The sequence below is a fragment of the Molothrus ater genome, chromosome 13 (genome assembly GCF_012460135.2).
Source record: "Molothrus ater isolate BHLD 08-10-18 breed brown headed cowbird chromosome 13, BPBGC_Mater_1.1, whole genome shotgun sequence".
Lineage (NCBI taxonomy): Eukaryota > Metazoa > Chordata > Aves > Passeriformes > Icteridae > Molothrus > Molothrus ater.
Genome location: NC_050490.2, coordinates 18480297 through 18500481, shown reverse-complemented (window position 1 = coordinate 18500481; position 20185 = coordinate 18480297). Strand labels below are relative to the sequence as shown.

Sequence of the window (20185 nt, the reverse complement as noted above, 5' to 3'; positions counted from 1 at the left end):
CTGATTGCCTGGTAAATTATACAACTGGCCCGTCCATTAATACTTAGTCTAAACAGTTTTAGGGTATGAAATTATCTTTGTGCCTCCAAAAGGCCTGAAATATTTTGGGGTTGCAGTGGTATTCAAAAAATTCCCCCTGAAAAATGCTGCAAATGCACATCTGCATTTTTTTCCCCTCCACTGATATCTTAGAAATGTTGTTACCATTGTGGGAGCTTTGCAAAACGATTCCCCTTCTCTGAATGTTCTTACACTTGACAGAGCTTTTCCCTGAGCTGTCCCTGAAAACAAACAGCACAGTCTGGGCAGTAAATCAGAGCAGCTATGATTTACTGTACTTTGTATGCTAAGGTAAGCTTTTGGCAGAGCAAATGCATAAACTGCAGAAAATCTTTTTTTAAACAACCACAGGGTTCAACTGCCCTTCAAGGTTTTTGTAAGGATGTTTTAAAATTATATTGCCTAGATTAGTATCTGTGGTAGATAAAGCAGCTCTGAATACTTTGCTGCTCAAAAAAAAAAAAGAGAAAAAGAATATTACATGGCTCTTTTGTGCTCTTTAGCCTGTGAGGAGATGGTAATTGAATAGTTCCCTTTAAGAATATGTCAGGTGGAAAGATGCCCTGTGTGCTAAATGGATGCATTTTTGTCTGAGAGACCAACGCTTTGTTCAGTCTGTCCATTTTAATCTTATTCTTGCACAACAGATTTGTACAGAGGAGACACTTCTTGTGGGGAACAAAGGGTCAGAGACCTGACATCAGAGGGAAGGCAGATGGGACTCTGAGCCACAGCTACTGCCAGCTGACTTTTGGGCAGAAAAGCACCAACCATGAAACAAAATTTGGGAATTCACCTTTTCTTCACAGACCGAGTTGAGCTTTTAAGTGTTTTCTTCACTCTCCTACCTTACACTCTTTTTCTAATGTCTAAATCTATGCAATGTGACAGGATGTAATAATGACAGGATTAGTGATTTAACAATCTGATTTGCTGCCATTTATCTGTCTTTCAAACCTGCCAAAATTCAGTAGAGTTATAGATGGACCATTTCATGGTGCTTTCCTTTCTTGGTCAAGATATTATTGATCTCAGATTGTTTCTCAACATCCAGCTTTCCACATTACAATTGTCACAAGCATCAGCAGGGCTCCCTGACTCTGACAAATCCTTTTCTAAAGAAACTGTTGGTCTCGCTGCTTGAATCTCAGTTTTTACCCACAGTGGTATTTCCCTCAGGCCAGAGGCTGGGGACATTATTGTATTAACATGTATTTATTTACCCAGCTTTTTAACTCACCTTTGTTTGATGCCTTTAATGAATTTCAAAAACAAATGAGGAATGTTCTTTTAATAGCTGACTTGGGGAAATTATGCAAATATGAGGCCTGATTGTTTTCAGGGGTTTAAATAATGTTTCATAAATTCTGTAATTGCAATAGCCGTGCCAGCTTCCTAGTGGGATGTGTGCATTTATAGTGCAGCCATAGGAACATTCCCACCTCAGGACTGCATTCCCATTTACAGGGCTCTGTGTCTAGTGCAGTTTTTGTACTCTTTGACAAGGCTGCCTTATTGGAGCCATATGGTTGGATTGTTAAACATCTGTAGCATAGGAGTAACAATTCCAGAGCTTCCTGCCATCTGGATGAATTACAATCCCTGCAATTCCACACATATGTTCCAGCAGCACACCGACACCACAGTGCAGTGTGCTCATGATGAGAAGAAAAAGAATGGCTGGTGTGATCAGTGCAAAAGTTGTCCACTCCTAGAAAATGTTGAATCAGCGGCTTAACCTTCCTGAATATTCATAATGTTTGTTCATATGTCAGATTTGTTGATTTTTTTTCACTTTATAAGGCAGTAGCTCATTAGCATTTTAGAAGAAATGTTTCCCCCCCTTCTCACCTCAATTTCAAATTCCTTGTGGTGAGTATTCCTGTAACTTGAAAATATATTGTTTGAAAGCTGCTGGACTTTTAAAATACATTTTTCTTATCTTTATAGACACACATTAAAGCCAGTGCTGGTGCTTTCTGTGAGAGCCTTACTGTTACATTATTCAAGTACAGAGTCCTGTACATCAATAATGCAACCTAAATTAGGGGAAATGCTATAGCAGGACATAGATACTTCCTATCAGGGGACATTCTTTTTCTCTGTCTGATTTGGGATGTGTGACAGAGAGAAAATGGTGTGGAAGGCCTTTCTGCATATAGTTATTAATTATAGAATTGAAATGACAGTGGGAGACACTTTGAAATTTTTCCTTTTATATGCATTGGAGATGACTGCATACATCTTCTGCCAGTGAAGAACATAGGGAAAATGATTTGAATCCCTTGTTCCCATCTAAAGGGGACATCTGAGAGGAAATGGGCCTTTGCTTGCTTATTCAGAACCTCTTTGGACACAGGAGTGTGAGGGCAGAGGGACAGCAGCCCTAGAAGCAGGTCAGTTCAGCTGGTGACACAGGTGAAGCCAGTGGGTGGCTGTTGAGCCTGAAGACACTGGAGAGACACCCTGGATGGGAAGGTGGAAAGGTCAGTGCTCATCTCCCATCCATCATTTTGTGTTCGCTCCCAGCCTCTGGATGCTGAAGGATTTGCAAAGATGCTGGTGGGGAGCAGTAATGAAATAAGGAAAGGACTTCTGGAAGCAGTGCAGGAGAAGGAGGAGAAACAAAATGCTCATATAAGGAATGAAAATAGCATAAAGTTAAAAAGGGGGGAATGCTGAAGCTGTATAATGTCTCAAGGGGCTTAATAAATATCAGAGAAAAAATTATGCAGACATTATGGTTGGAAAAAGATTTAGACTGTTGTTAGTGTAGCAGAAAAAGCTTTTCTGGCTGCTTTAGGCAGTCTCTGTTGGATCAGTATAAAAGCACACTGGGACTGCAGACACAGAAGGAAGCACTGGATGCAGAGCTCCTCATGGTGCTCATGCTAATGGCCTGGATGGCTGGGAGCTTCAGCAGGATCAGAAAAAAGCACAAAACCATAGGTGTGATTCATTGTTGAGTTCCAAGAAAGAGCCATGCAAAGTTTAGTCCATTAATTTGCCCTCTTTTAGCAAAGTCAGGCTGGTTCCCAGCTGCTCTAAATCAGCACAATTCCACCAGGATGTGTCTGGATGCCCTTTCAAATCCTGCTCCTGCTGGGATGCGCCTCACAGTGGGTCATGGCAGTGTGCACTGATCCTGCATGGCCTGGAGGCACCAGGGCTCTTCCACAATGCCTTTGTGAGCCAACCCTCCTGTGCTGCTGGGGATGCTTGCACAGAACAAAAACAGGGTCCTGTGCATCCCTGGGATGAATGAGGGTGTGGGCATACAGAGCATTTGCTGTTTATGGAATTAGGAAGACACAAAATCCTGGAAGATTTTCCCCTCCAAAGCAGTTTGCAGTTCATGAGTAGTCCAGGCATGTGCTGAGCCAGGTTAACTCATGGAAATCAATAGGGTCAGAAAGAAGACAAATGTGTGAAATGGAACAGGTTTAAAATTGAAATTGGAATCATAGAATGGTTTGGAAAGGACCTTGAAGGTCAGCTTGTTCCAGCCCACAAGTTGTTTTCTTGATGACTCCTTTACATCCTTCTCCCATTAACAGATTTCTCTTGTACTCTGGGGAAGTTTTAAAGCCCAGGAGAAAAGGAAGGAAGGAAGGATAGAGAGAGGAAAAGAAGTTATCTAAATTGAGATGGCCGTTAGAAAGAGCTCCTGATGTACATACAAAATCTGAGGTAGCATCTCTTTCTGCTTCCTTTCTGTGTTCCTCTGGCTGTGACCTTCCCTGAGCAGCTCCTACACAAACTCTGCATGTCTGGGAAGCCACCAGTCACATGTGGGGCATTACCAGGCAGATTCCTTCTTGCCTAAAAAACGAGCAACTGCAACCTCCTGCCAGGTGTCAGTACCAGTGGCCCCTTCCTCCTTTCTAGCATCTTATAGACTGAAAATAGAAATAAAACTGATCACTGGCACTGCAAGGATGGCTGAAGTGCTACAATGGAATGATAACACATGGTAGCATATGAGAACATGTGAATAATATATGATAGCACAGAGTAACATGTGATAACATATGATAACATGTGATAACACATGATGACACAGGGATGTGGGTTAACCCAGTGCCTCCCTCCTCACTGATCCCTTCAGCCACTCCCATCCCCTTTGTCAGATGGGATGGGAGAAGAGGAAAGAAGAACCAAAGAAAGAAAACCTGTGGATTGAGATAAAGCAAATGTGAATGATCCTGAGGAGCAGAGAAGCCTTGGTGCTGTGCCAGCACAGTTCAGCAGCTGCTGAAGTGTCAGCATGGTCAGTGTTGGCTTGGTCACCAACCTAAACCACAGCATGATCCAAGCTGAGAGGACTTAACCCCATCCCAGCCAGCCCAGTAGAGCCAGCCATGCTGCAGATAATAAAACACTCATCAGTATGATCCTCAGGAAATCTCCTTCTGGTTTTTCTTTGTCTTCCCACCTCTTGGTTTCAGTAGTGGCAGGGGAGCACTTTGGAAGCTGGAGTGAGCCACTCTTTTCAAGTGGTTTTGTCTCTGTTCAGAGATTGGGAAGGACGAGCTGGTGCTGGCAGTTGTCTGGGCTGGCTGAGGTGTTGTGGGCCCTGCTCCTGCCTCCCTCTGCTCTCACAGCCTTTTATAGCAACAGCCATGGATGCCATAAATACAGCAACCTGGCCAAGCAGGAGGAGGCATTTGGCTACCTGGGTGCACTTACTTACAGCTCAGCTACTCCCCATCTCCTCCAGCACAGGAATGAGTGGTGGAAGCATTTGGCAGATGGAATTTGGCCCAGAGTATACAGTGCTTTCAGCATCTTCCTGTGCTTAATGTGCATTTCTTTTATGTGAACTTTTGGAACGCCTGTCTGTAATTATTCCATCCTTTTAGCAGTGCCTCTGAACAATACCAATGGCATTCACACAGGGAATACCACGTGAGCCTGACACAAGAAATATCATTCCAGGCACATGGTGTGATCCTGTGCAGGGCCAGGAGCTGGAATTCAATGATCCTTGTGGTCCTTTTCAGCTCTGAGCTTCTGTGATTCTATGATTCTGTTAGTCTACTTGTGATTATTGATGCTGGTTTCTCAAATGCCAGGGGATTCCCGGGAATGGGTTTGCTGGATGGGAATTCAAAGAAGTTGTCATTGCCTTTGTTCTCAATTAACTTTGGGTTTTGTGGCACATATTCCACCTTTCATAGTAGGATAAAGATATATTATTCCATGGATTTTCTGCAACTACATCCATTTCTGATGGAGACTATAAAAAAAAGTCAGTTACTCTGGAGCTTAAAGCAAACTGACAGTGCTCTGTTATGGAAGAACTCTCAAAACTTTGTAGAAAGCAATCACTTATGTTAAAATATAAAATACTTACAGCTCTGGAGCATAAATCATTTACACCAAAATATAAAAATATTAAGTTGCCAAATTGTGCAGAAAATCACTCTGAGACTTTGGAAAAGAAGTACTTTCTTCCTATTGAACCTACAACTTTGCAGCAGGAGCTGGGATATCAAATAGGGTGAGTGTTCCAATTTCCATCACCTTGGGTGAGAGTTGTGACTGTGCACCATTTCTGAGTGGTGTTAACATGCCACAGTAATAAATGATCTGCAGAGTGAGGTCATGGAATCCTGGAATGCTTTGGGTTGGAAGGGACCTTAAATCCCATTCCATCCCACCCCTGCCATGGGCAGGGACACCTTCCACTGTCCCAGGCTGCTCCAAGCCCCATCCAGCCTGGTTTTGGACACTTCCAGGGATCCAGGGGCAGCCCCAGCTTCTCTGGGCACCTGTGCCAGGGCCTGCCCACCCTCACAGGGAGCAATTCCTTCCCAATATCCCATCCAGCCCTGCCCTCTGGCAGTTGAAGTTGCTGACAGTGAAGGGAAATTCTTCATGGGACAAGGGAAACAAAAGAGTGTGGGAGGGCACAATGGGTAATAGGAGTGAACTGAAGGTGCCCAGAGGGCACACTATGGAAATTTTATGTTTGCAATAGAGTCAGTTGGAAAATCAGTTTTCATTTCTGGTTCCCTAATTGTTCTAAGGGAAAGAAGATGATGTTGGCTGTAAAAGCATCTGTTAACACTCTTAGTTCAGGGGAGGGGATTAATCAGGTGTCACCAAGCTAATCAGGGACAGAGCTCTTCTAAGCAGCCATGGAGCCATCCCTTAGAAGCTGATGTACTTGGAACTGAGTCTTCAGACATTCCCTTTTCCTCTCTGTGTCAGGATTACAGCATTCCCCTTCACATTGTGGGGTGCTGCACTTACTTTCCATTTTCATAGAGAAGTTTTAAAGCTCCCAGGGGAGATTTTTTCATGCAACTTCAGTCCATTGCAGATTTGATCACAAAATGTTTTTGAATAGTTTATCTTAACCTCAATATTTCTAACATAGGTATTCACTTTTGGAAGCCTCACTTTCTCTGATGCTGTAAGTCAAAAGGAGCTATTTAATCAATATATCTAACCTCAAACCTTTCTTTCTTTTTATCAAGATTTTTCCTTTCTGAATGCTATGATTTACTTTTATTACTGTGATGTCCAGAAATCCATGTGTGAAACTAGAAGATAGCCTTGCTTATGATGCAAAGATGTAAATTGAGTCAAGTAAAGAAATCTTTTTTCTGATTAGAAATAAAATAATGTGTATGAAACACATTTAAGGAGACTGGTGAAGAAATGGAACCTTTTCAGGTACAGCAGTGCAGTGCACAAGAGCTCTGCAGAAGCAGCTCTCTGATGCAGATCTTGGATCTGATGTCACCACACCTGCAGGCACAGGTGTCATGTTTTGACAAATGTCCAGCTTAAATAGAATTCCTTTTAAAAGCATTACTAAAAGCATCTAAAATTATCTTTTTATCAAATACTGCCAATGCTGTGCCATATTTAACTTGTTATAAACAGTAGCCCTCTTCAGTACTTTCTGATAATGTAGGGAAAAGCTTTTGTTTCCAGCTCCCATCTTCTATCTCCCGGCCACAGTGTGAATCCCAGGAATTGGAAAGTGCATTTACTGTGTGTCATTAATAGAAAGTTTCTCTGGACATTCAACATCCAGAATTTGGGCTTGATCCTAAATCAGCTGAACTTCTGCAATCTGGAGTAGGTGACAGGAAGTTTAAACGAGTGGCGTGAGGTGAGGATCAGCCCCCATCATTACAAAAAAAGTTTCCTGTGTTGTCTTTTTTGCAGTTCTTTTCAGAAAGCTGCTGTGAAACACACTGCTGTGATTCCTTTTGAAATGTGAGAAAAGTGAAAGGATTCTGCATTTAAATATTCCATCCCCAGGAACGTTAGTGTAGCTTATACATGATCTTCAAACAGAGCACAGTCTGTCCTTGATTTCAGCAGGGTCACCTTCACTTGCATTGTGGGCCTTGGTTTGAAATGAAATCTGAAATGTGTTGGCCCTCTGGGGCCCATGCCTGGCCTCAAGGACAGGTTTGCCTTTAGAAATTTGTCCATATTCATCCTGTTTTGGTGAGAAACAAAGAAAGGATTGTTGTTAGATTCACTTGAAAAATTTTGGAATAAGAATGAAGAAAGACTTTGTTTGAAACATCGATAGTTTATTCAATTAGCTGCAGGACTGAAAGTTTTCTAGGAACATCTGTGTAATTTGGTTTTATTAAGTGTTGCATTGCCTAGCAAAGACAGCCAGAAGTGTCATGCAGTCCAGATGTCGTCATCGATCTACTTTTGATCTTTTAGGAACAACATTTTTGATGCCTCAGTCCTCACTCTAACACGCACAGCACACACTCTGTACCTATGGAAATCAATCAGCAGTGGAGCTGTGTCATTTGCTGTCAGAAAATAGAATTTTCTTGGCATGAGACCCACAATTCAGGGCAAGTCAGTAATCAGAGAACTACGGACATGTAGCAAGGCTACCAGATTTAAAAATAAATATATCACAGGCTGATGGAATTTGTACACAAAGAAATTCACTCAATGCCCTGAGTGGGTAACCTATAGCAAAATATGCAAGTGCTGTGATTTTGAGGTGATTTCCAGATAGAAATGTTTCCAATTATAAATGTGTGAGGGCTTTTCTGATAATGGCTCATTTTCTTTGACATTTTCCCATGTGTTTCCTGTCTCACTGTTTAAATCAAACAGCTCCTCAGCCAGTGCTGGAACCTGTAAATTCCTGGTCTCTTGGACTGCTACAGACACAGGAGGAAGGCAGGGGTGGCCGTGGCATGAAGCAAAGCAGTGGGACTGTACGGGTGGAGTTTCTACCTGAGGCTGGAAATATCCCCCAGCAGTTGAGTTTCACCCAGTTCTTCCACACCTTTCACCTGTCCATCTGTCATTTACTTCTCACCTTCCTCACCTGCAGGGCACTGCAAGTTCCTACAGTCTTTCTGTGATGGAAATGTTTGTGATTTACCATTTTTAGCGAATTTGCAGCTCTGTGCTTCACACCTGGCAGCTATTTTCCATTCCAGCACAACTCCCAGGAGAGCTCAGACTGCAGGCAAAGTTACCCAGCAGTGGAGAACGGGCATTCCTGCCTCTGTGCTGGGTCTGGTTTGGTGCCACCTGCCCTCACAGGTGGTTTAATAGGCCAAGTTTTGCTTTCTCTTCTTCTGGGAGGTTTGGCTGCTCCTCCAGAGATTGGTAGGAAAGCTGCCAGAAGGACCAGGGATCTTATGTACAAGCTTCTCCTCTATTCCCAACCTGTCAAGAATTTAATTTCCTCAGGCAACAACAAAGAAATCCCCTGAAGTTAAGAATGGAATTATTGGGGAAAGCTTTTACTGGCTTTGGCACTTCTGTCCTCAAAAAACCTGGAGCTTTCTGCAGGCAAAGCCTCTTTGGATTGCATTTGGTTTTGCTGGACCAAGGTCTCCTAGGCTGTGTACAGAGAGAATGAAGGACCATGCCAAGAGTAAATGATAATATTTCTGCATTGCTTAGAAAAAGATAGTGCTGCTCTTTCTGAAGGTGCCACACAGAGGACAATTTGCAGAAAAATTAAGTTTGTTGGTTGGATGAATCAAGTTCCAGTGGAAAATTAACAAGTGAAAATGTATTTCCTACAAATTGCGGGGAAGAGTTGGTCAATTTACCAAAATGGAAGGAGCAGACAGAGGGCACAGGAGGGGAAAAGCTTTCCAGGGTCACAGATTCTGCTCTGCTGATTCAGGATCTCCCTTAACCTCATTAACAGTTTGAACTAGTGCTAATGATTGTTTTGAACCCTGTGTGAGGCAATGGGAAATCATTTACCAGAAAAAGTTAAATGCTGAAATTGTCCCACAGAATAATATTGTATTAGAACATTGATCAGCAGAATTGATCTCAGTGTAACTCTTTCCTCCCAACATGGCAGAATACAATGATTATTTCCACTTGAAGCAATGACAGAAAATGCATAAAATTGGTTGCAGGCCCCAAAGGATCAACAATCATCAATATTTAGCTGCTCCCTGATGAGTTCTCTCTGGACTCCAATTCACTTTCTGTGAAGGCAATGAGAAAGACTGAGCCTTAAAACTGTCTTGGTTTGAAAGACCGGCGTCTGCCAAGCAAGGCGGGAACCTCCCTTGGAACAGAGAGCATGACCTCTTTCCCTCCAAATTATTATAACTTTGAAATCACCTGGCTTTCAGGCAAAGAGATGGGCAAAGGAATGAGTTTTTTACTGGTGCGTGTGACAAACAAGGGCGAACAAACAACAGCAAGAGAGCCCAAACCCAGCCCAGCCGCTCCCGGCCGCGGGCGCTTGCCCTGTGCTGCAGTTCCGGGCACAGCCACAGGCGGCGCTGCTGGCTCCCGCCCGGGCAGGGCGGTGCCGCCGAGCCAGCAGGGGGCGCTGTGGCGCGGGCTCGGCCGCGTTTCCCCCTCACGCAGCAATGGCGGGCGAGGCGCACGGGGAAATGGGCTGCAGCAGCAAAGCGCTGGGAGGGCAGGGGTGAGCAGACCCCAGAGCAGCAGAGGAAATGTATCAGAAACTCTGCAGCTGTAGCAGGAACTGCAGGGTGTCTGGCAGGGAGTGTAAAACCTGAAAAACCCGGAGCAGTGGCAGAGAAATGGTGGGGCTGGGCAGCAGCAGCCGAGCCGCTGAACACGGCCGGGAGAGGCTCCTCTGGAGGCGGAAAGGAGTTTCCCCTGAGGGACCCGAGATGGTGAGGGTCCTTTTTTTAGTGAGGTAGGGTGTTAATAAGGTTCCAGTGCAACAGCTGCTCCCACAAGCTGAACTTCGCTCCCTGTAGGAGCCCCTGTAGGAGCAGACAGCAGGAGATGGAGCCCCACAGTGGTGGTGAATTCTCCCCACAATGGCCGCAGCCTGTCTCCCCCCCAATCAGATGGAAGAGAAAACCCCACAGGTAAGAGAGCACCAGCTGCACCCTTCTCCTACTTTGGCCATTTCTTTAATCTGTCTTAAATATTGGTCGTTATTGTCTCTTAGCAACAGATGGGACACAATTCCATGAAAGAAAGGAACAAAAGGAAAAATCCTAACCCCCAACAAAGTGGTAAGGGATTTGGCACTTCTGGGTCAGGATTTCACCAGAAGGAGGAATTTCTCTCTTTGCCCCAAGGTCAGGCCCAGGCTCTGGTGCCCCTGATTGCTCAGGAGCCCTGGGGCTGAGCAGGAGTCCCTGTGTGGATGTGTCTGACCTTGGTCTGAGGTGTGAGTTAGTCAGGAGCTGTTTGCATCAGGCGCTGTCTTTCTTGCAGGATGTGCCTCCTTAGTACACTGAACCCCCTCCTGCCTTTGCTGCTCCTGCCCAGCCCTGTAACCTGTCCACTTTGCAGGGCAGATGCACTTGAGCACTCAGAGTCTCTTAGTGCCTTTCCACCACCCCTTTTTGAGCCTTCAACTCCTGCACTTTTTTATTAACACAGCCAAAGGTACAACAGAGTTCAGCTTCCTGACCCCAGTCATGCTCTCTGACATTTGCTGCTACGAGAAGGCTGCTCTGCAGCTCTTGCTCAGACAGCACTAAATGGTGAGTGCTATCTCCCATTCCCTCTCTCCATCAGAGCAGATGAAACCAATGGGGCATCAAAATGCCACAAAGACTCTGTTAAATGTGTGATTCCCCCGACCTCTCCTTTTGCAGGCTCTAAACTTCTCTGTCACTGTCACTGTTTTATGGTCAGTGATGCGATGCCATTGCTGTCTCAGGGATGTGCTGCTCCAGCTCAGCTGCTCCTCAGAACCAACCAGACTGGGATTCCAAACTGTGCCCCACCAGTCTCAGGGCACACAGAACAAGTGGCAGTCTATTCCCTACCCTGCCCTTGCCCTGGCACAGTTTACTTCCCTGTTCACTCCCTAGAGTAAGGCCTAAAGCAACAGATTGCAACATGGACTGAAGGAGGTTCTCATCAGTGCCAGCTCCTCAAGTGACAGTACACTGTGAGCATTCCTACTGAAGGGCCCTTGGAGTCTGAAACATTGAGATCTGGATGGAATTATTCCAGGACCACTAAACTAGTCCATGTCACAAGCCTGGGACACTCAAAAATGTGGAAGGCTCTGTATTCCCCTTGATAGTGACCAGAACCCCAGGCTGTTATTTACCTGCTGATAGAAAGGATAAAAAACTGCCACGGAGTTTATGCTTATTAACAAATCTTCATGTCTCAGCAAATGGATACAGGGATTTACTGATCTGTTGTCAGTGATGACACCGACACATGTCAAATTCTGCTCTTGGGAAAAGACAAAATCCTCAAAATGGATCTCCACAGTTCTTTTACTTCAGACATCCACAAGTCATGTCTGGCCTAATCCCTGAGCTTTGGCCGGGAGTCAGGACTGAGGATAACACAACCCGGAACAGATCAATACCTCACTGAGGCAATGGCCAGAGATCCCCATGTCCCTGACAACAAAAAGACCATTGATTCTGTTCTGATAGCATTGATGCAGAGTGTCTCATTCCAAACCTGCAAAAGAAGTGCTGGAATTGCACCTACAGGAAAAGGAGCTGATCTTGTGACCCACTGATATTATCTGCTCTGCATCAGTCTCATCTTTCCTTTGCTCACATTGATCTCTTTGGGTTTGTGTTTTTCACTGGTACTTTCATGGGAAGATGAAAAAGAAGGGTTGCTATGCACTGAAACAATAAATTCCTCAAAGCCTGAGCAGGCTTTGAAATCTCTTCATCTTTGGAAGTTGTTAAACCTTGCATGAAAGTGCTTTCCAAGGTGATAAATTAATGAATGTATCCTGAGTGATGACCACAGAAATAGACATTAAGCAATGCAAAGAGCTATTATCCCACTTCATTGAAGCAATTATCCAGGAAACCATCAAATCAGCTTGATTCCTGATGGAAAGTCAGTGATTTAGGGAGGAAATCATCCATTCCACAAATAAGCAATAATCTAAGAATGAGGAAAACCTACCTGGATGCATTAGCTGTAGTCATCTTTCTTGTGCTATCCAAGCTCCCTTTCCTGAGCACAGCCAAAAGCTGACTACAGGCTGATCTAATGAAGCTGATACTGTAGACTCAGCACAAGCTGGACCCAGGCCAGTACATTAAGATGGAAGCACCAGAGAGGCCCTGAGTGAACAGATTCCTAATGGATAAGGAGCAAGAATCTTTTTCATCTTTTTTCATCTACTTTGACCTCTCTGCATTATCTGAAACCACTAGACATAGGATAACAGCTATTTCACCTAACAAAATCACTCTTTTCCCTAAAAGTGGCACGAGGGAATGGAGGAATGGGCTAAAATGGCTACAGGCCATTTTTTATTTTAGGGACAGGTATTAAATATTTAAGGAAAACATCACTTTTTCCATTAAGTTTCTGCTTTGTTTAGTCCAACAACTATCAAGAATGGGGTGAACTGGTTAAATAATCTGAAGTTAAAATACCAGCAACATAAAAGAAAAAATGCAGGTTTACCATTTACCATCACAGAAAAGAAATGAAATTGGTCAGTTTGGGCAAGATCAGTGTATAGTGAAGAAAACCTGGCAGAGGTAAGACAGAGAAAAGAAGATCTTTTGAGGCAATGACCTTGTGCCACGTGTGCAGTCCAAATAAACCAGTTCATTCTGTGCAGTTCCAGGCGAGTGCCCGAATTTCTCATTGTGTCTCATAGCAGCATCCATATCTCCATGTAGCAATGTTTTCCATTATCATAATGTATCTCCAGTTATTTATGCTCTCTGTCACCTCCTGGCTGCTCTATGATCCTGGGCAGGAGTCCCACAGAGCCCAGGAAACTCCGGCGTGTACGGAATGCTCCGGCACGGCTCTCCTGCAGCCCGCGCTGCCGTCAGCGAGCACAGCCCAAGGAGTGATTTCTGATTCCTGTTCTGGGTCCTTCACACTTTGTAATTACCCTGCTCTTTGTTTTGGAGGGATTTTGTTTGTCTGGCATGGCAAAGTGGGACAATGGCAGATGGAAGTTGCTGGGTCGGTAGCTGTGAACTCCCACAGGTCCTAAGGACCACCACAAATGTTACCACACTCCAGTGCAAGCACAAATTAGCTTGTTTGTGACTCTGTCTTTTGTGAAATAAATGTACAGGTTGTATTTTTGGACAAGGAAAATTTTTCAAGTTAATCACTCCATACTTGTTCCCCTAGGATGAGACTCTTCCCTAAATGCACCTCAACCTCTGTGGAGCTCAGTGGGTGGCAGCAGTCAGTGGGTGGATGATGTGAGGAGCAGGGTGTCACAGAGGGTGAAACAAGAAAGTTAAACCCTGCAACATCATGATTTGGGTCCATACAGAGGAATGCAGCATCAAGGAAGACAGAGCAATTCTCCATCCCTGCTTTTGTCTGGGATGAACTCCCTGTGGTGCCCCTTAGCTGAAGGAACTCTGCAGTGGAAATATTCTGCAGTCTGCTCCACTGAGCCCTTCTCCTCATTGCAACATTCTGGACACTTCACACCTTTGTGGAGAGGAGACACAGACAAACCATTTATCATATTGGAATTCAAATTCTGGGCAACAATTAAAGAATAAGCACTAGTAGAATCCATTTCTCTGACATCCATTCCTCAGTGCAGCCATTTCAGGTGTGAAAAGAGTTTAATCTTTAGGTCTATTTCCCTGAGGATTGACCTTATATGTTGAAAAAAGCCCAGTCTGTAATTATAAAGTAAGTGATAAGCATCAAATGGATTGTTACAGAACCCTTTTGTTGCCTTTATTGCATGATAAGGAGCAGTTGCTGTGTAACCTTGAATGTGGGCAAATAACTCATGCTAAACACATTGCGACAAAGATGGCATTTTGGCAGGGCTTTGATGTAGGTCATTTTATTACCAGGCTGAATCAAACTACAAACTGATGTCAAACTCATGCCAAGAATGCTAATAACACACTGATCAATGAGGTGCTGGATTGCTCAAGTGAAGTGGTCGAGGGAAAATGCAGACATAAAAAGTCTGGAATTCCAAAGGTTGAAGTGCTTGGGCTATTATACTGGGAGGAATTATATTCCTTGCATTAGGACAAGTTTTCTTTACTCCAGGGGCCTTTAGCTGAGTGTTGAACAGGACAGTGTCAGAAAGTATATACTTATCTTTATTTTTCTTGACCTTTATGTGCAAGTAATTTTTATAGTTCCATTAACTAGTAGGATCATTTGCAAACCACTGTACAAAGTGTATTATGAAGAATGCCTTGGGGACCATTGTATCCTATTATGTTGAATGTTAATAGAATGAAAAATTAATTTAAACTCTAAAGACTTGAGCAAGGCAAGACTTCCCTTTTATAGGAGAAATTCCAAATTTTATTTGCTGTGGTAAAACTTTAGAGCTGTACCCTAATATGACCTTTATAAGCCTGATTTGAATCAGTCAGTGCAGGAGTCTGATTGTTTGCCAGTTTAAATAAAATTACTTCTGTCAAAGCTTCTTTGTTTAAAAAAGGGGGTTTTCTGTGACCCCCACGTTTGGAATTAGTCACTAGTGAGCTCTGAGCTCACAGCTACTTGTTTAGCAATTAATCAACCAGAGATGAGGCAGCCCACGGTTCCAAGAAGCATCTTCACCTTACTTGAATCTTTAATTGCTCATTAAACATCGTCATCTTCGGCGATGTGGGACTTCAGAACACCTGAAAACAAGGATATAGTTCTTTATAAATATATTTTTTATTATTTTTCATGTGTCTGAGTGCTTTAGAATGAGGAGTTCTCTCTTGAGTCTTGCTGCTAAGTCTCACGTTGCACTCTTCCCATAGGACTGCAGCTAGACAAGTGATCAAGGGAGCTTCATTGCCTAATTAGTAACTATTATTTCATATTTATGTTAACATAGTTGAGGTGTGATAAATTTGTGTGGAAATCAACTAAATTTAGAGCAGTAATGTGCAGGAGTTCTGTTATTTGGAAGAGTAAAGAACCAGTTCCCCATGAACCTTCTCACTCACAATGTTTGGCTTGAGGTGAGAACGTGGCCGAGTTAAAAGGGTAAAAAATGCTACACATTTTACATGTTAGAGTGATTTATTATTGCAAATGTCCATACAGGCAACAGCGAAATCTCAGTTTTGACTTCCACATCTCTTGTGAAACTAGAATGAATTTCACTGAGAAATGTACTCTCAGCCAAAGCTGTGCAGGACACAATTCCCAAGGTATCCCTATCCCAGCATATCCTGTATCTTTTAGCTCACTGTAGTTTGAATAAAAACCTGTAAATGTGTGACTGTTCTATATGTGAACTTCTCTCGTTCTGGATAACCAGCCATTTTCAAATGATTGTAGGAAGGTGTGTATATTTTTATTGGAATATCCTGTTTATCTAATATCCTGTCCTGAATTTCATCCCACAGCTGTAGAGCAGGATGCTTCGCTGTCTCCAGAAAGCCTAACTCGAGTAAAATAAATGCACAAAAGATTAGGACAATTAGTGACTAGAGATTAGCCATGAATATTTCATGCCCACTGCAATACTGTCTAAACACAAGATATGGAATAAGAATAAATTGCATTTTTGACATGCAGCAAACGTAGAAAGGAAATGATTAATTTAGAAAGATCTTGCAGCCGTTTTAACAAGGCAGTGTTCTAATCACTGGTCACGTGGGATCTGCTGGATAAAGAGCAGGAAAGTTTGTCCCACAGGATTATTCTAAGTTCATCTGCAATTTGATGTTGGATTTAAATATTTTGTGAACAGCTCAGTGGGTTTGGTCTGCAATGATCCAATCAGAGAATAGGCAGCAAAATGTTTCCATGAGTTTTGTTGGCAGCTGGCTGTGGGTCCAAGGTGTGGGAGTCCAACCAGTGTCAGCTGTGGCAGGAGTCATTCAAAGCAAGAAGGCAGTGGTGGAGAACTTTTGGTGCAGGAGGGATCTGGGAACTGAAAGGGCTCCAGCTTTCATTCCACCTGCAGATCAGGGAAACTTCCAGAAGCTTTGCTGGCTGCTTTCAAAGGAATTGGGTGGTTCAGCTCCATTTTCTCTACAGCACCGCAAAGCTACTTCCCAAATCAGCTTTGCTAGCCTTGGTGTGAACAGGAAGAAATTATCTTTGTCTTGGGATAAGTCTTTTGTAGTCCAGCTTCAGGCAGTTCTTGGTTAAGTAAACTCAATACTCACGTTTCCCACCTGATATAAAAACACAGGATGTACGACCATAGATTATATATGAACTAAATAATGTATTTTATATATAGGTACATACAATTTAATACAGTGACCTCATTGCCACTGCTTCATATTTTTAATAACTCATACATGTTAGTCTAGATGGAAATGATGTGTTCCAGCTTAACTATCCAATTTGAATCTCTGGCATAAGGAGTTTCTGGCAGTGTCCTCAGTGGTAAAATGGAAACAAGGTAGTAAGCAACAAAGTTCAGTCTTTAAAGCAGTTACTCAGTGCTCTCCAGCTTCTTTAGTATGTGATGGGCACACACTGGAAACTGTCAGACACTGAAACAGCACAGGAAAAGAGAATCCTAAAAGCTATGAGCTTTGTTATTTGGAAGAGTAAAGAACCAGTCCTCCATGAACCTGCTCCTCAGCCAACCTGTTTGTCTTGCTTTGAGCTTGAGGATATCGAACTTCCAGTATTATACCAGTGACCCAGAGAACTCTAGTTATGGAACACTGGCTGACCTTGAGAAGACAAAAATGCACTTACAGCCACTGCATCATGGAGTAAAATTATTTATTTTCCTGGAGCTGTTTTTTAAATGAAATCTATTTTGGATCTTAATATACTTTCAAGACTGAGCTCCATTTTGTCTTATGAGCAGTTGCAATTTGAGTGCAATATAAGAAGCTGCTGTTCTGTAATATAATAATAATAAATGTCAGTTTAGTAAAAACTTTATTAGGAAGCAAAACTGCTAACCAAAGGAATTTCTGGTGTGTGAGTTTTTCATTACAGGGCTGAAGTGACAAATGAATTTATTGCTGTCAAGAGACCTATATTTTATTTTGGTCACTTAGCAATAATTAAATCTTGTGAGTAATTTTTTGTGTGTGTGTTTGCTCTGTTTAATATTTTTAAACAAAATATTGCTCTCTAAGGCATTGTTTAGGGTATGTTTAGCAACCACTTAATATGTTTACAATGCTATGTGTTGTTTTCTCTCAACAGCACTGTGCACAGAGGAGTGTGTGCATGGAAGATGTGTCTCTCCTGACACGTGTCACTGTGAACCAGGCTGGGGAGGGACTGATTGCTCAAGTGGTGAGTAAAGATACCAAAATATGATAAAAATATGTGTTGCTATTAAAAACCAGGTATTATAAAGCAGTGGCCTTAGAACTTGGATTATTTGAATGGAAAAATGAGTGTTGTCTGCTGGTTATTTTGTAGAAGTTCGTATTGGGCTGGAACAAAATGACCTTTAAGGTCCCTTCAACCCCAGTCATTCTGTGGTTCTATGAATATGTGAAAATCCCCTTTCCCAGGATAATGACATTGGACTTTTTTGGTTGTGTTTTGCAAAGAAATGTGAAATGCAGTGGAGGATGCTGTTAATGCTTTTGGTCCTGTTATTAGGACACCAGTACAGATAATAGAGCTCTATAAAGAATTTTTTCTCTCTCAAATCTTTAATACAGCACATTCTTCATGAAATACTCTGTGGAGTGTTGGAGCTGTTTGGAAAGCACTCTCTCCAGATAGAATTCTTGTCCTGTTCAAGCCAGGGGGAGTTTTGCCATTGACTTGTCAGGCAGCCCAGATTCTCTCCTCTGACTCACAATCCATTCCTTAAATCCATACTGCCAAAGTCAGGGAAATGGGAGTTGGGAGTTCTGCACCTTTTGCTAGGAAATTAATCCACACTTGAGGCTTTCAATTCTTTCAGCTGGCAAGGCTGTGTTTGTTAAACTCTCTTAATTGGGCACAGTGAGTTGAAGTGGTTGGTTCATGCTGGAATGGAGCAGGCAGCACAAACATCTGAGTGTGACGTAACACAGGCCTGAGACATTATTGACAAAGCAGGAATAAGCTTGATAAATGGAGTCAATTTGTGCATCAGGCAAGTAAATAAAGCTGCATGGGTAGAGGTGCTGTGAAGTGAAACTGAATGGGTGTTTTGTTTGGTTTTGTGTTGGCTTCCTCCCTCTCTCCCAAATTGATTGGGATCTTAAGAAGAAGTAGGTAACAGAGGAGGGATCTGTAGAGGGAGGAGTTAGAAGGGAATGGGAGGTAAATGTGCCCGGGGGTGAACACAACCAGAGGCTGAAGGCAGTGGGGCAGATTCCTGGATGGGTTCCTGGGGGTTTGTCTGCAGCTCTGCTGAATATTCCAGCAGAAGAGGGAATAGGAAAGGAGCAGGGAGGAAGGACTTTAGTCCAGAGGGGATGTGGATGCTCCAGCCCTGGGAGTGTTCAAGGGCAGGTTGACAGGGTCCTGAGTAACCTGGTGTGGGGGTGGCATCCCTGCCCATGGCAGGGTTGGGATGAGATGATCAGTGAGGTCCCTCCAGCCCAAACCATTCTGGGATTATATGATTCCAAGGATGGAAACAAAGGCCATACTGTGGGGTTTGAAGCAACATTTTGGGATTACCTGGAATGCAGACAAGGGGAAAACTGGGCATCATGATATATTGAATATCTCTCTTTAAAAATATTTTAAAAACCCCACAACATTAATTGTGAGATTTTGTATAGATTCTCAGGAACTCATGTAATGTTTTTATTATTCATAGTACTAGATTTAGTTTATCCTACTGCTGAGTATTTGTACAGTACATGAGCACTAACAGAAGTTAAAAATAATAATAATAAAAAGACTATGACAATAAGGACGTACAGATACAGATTACACATTTATACACATGTGCACTCATAGAGTAAAAAGCACTTCATTCTGTGTAAAAATGGCCAGGAAAGGATAAGATGTCAAAGTACAGAATGGTCTTGTGGACTAAAACTACCCAGTGACTCTTATTAAATTGCTCTAATCTTGCAAGTGGAGATAAAAGAAAAAGAAGGTTTTTCCTATATTGAATATTTAGCTTTTTAAAGTAATTAGGAATATTAAAGCACTGACAATGATTGAGATAGAAACATTATTCATAACTTTTATTTCCGCACTGGGCAGGGATCCAGTATATTTCATTTATGAGGTTTCAGTGGTGGAAAGAGAAGTGTTAGCCAATTCCTAAATTAAATATGCCCTGTTAACTTTTATAAATGATAGCCCAGGATTAGCTTCAAAATTTAAGCTTTCATTTTATTAATATAATTAGTGTGTTTGCTGGCCTATAGTGCCCATTGTCTTTCATTCCCCTTGTTATATGCTGGGTAACATGTGTTCCTGTCCCAGGGTCTGATCCTACAAGCTGTGCCCAGTGAAATGCTCCTAGGAGGGAAAGTCAGATTTACTGCACCTGAGAGCTGCTCACTTTTGTGCTTGACACTAGAAATTTGGGTGACTGGACTATTCATTGTTAGGAGACTTTGTTTAAATTCAAAGGTTTAAAGCAACAGATTTCAGCTGAATACAGCACATTGTTACTCCCAATATTTCCAAGAAAGGGGGAATCTGGAAGCTTTGCCTAACTGAGGTTAGCCACGTTTTTCTGCTACATGATCTATGTGTTTAATCATATTTTACTGTTACCCAGTTATAATGTGGAAAACAATTTTCACTTCTACTGGAATAATGTGTCACCTGTACCTAGGTTCTTTCTGCTCCTTCATGACTGTCG

At 42.7% G+C, this 20185-nt stretch overlaps 1 protein-coding gene across 7 annotated transcripts in view; it reads left to right on the top strand.

Annotated features, from left to right (window-relative positions):
- Positions 1-20185, top strand: part of MEGF11 (multiple EGF like domains 11) — a 253952-nt gene that overhangs the window by 68586 nt on the left and 165181 nt on the right. For all 7 annotated transcript variants that reach the window (XM_036389486.2, XM_036389485.2, XM_036389488.2 and 4 more), the window contains exon 6: positions 17614-17706. In XM_036389486.2, the coding sequence (XP_036245379.1) occupies positions 17614-17706 (93 nt within the window). The remainder of the gene's footprint in view (positions 1-17613; positions 17707-20185) is intronic.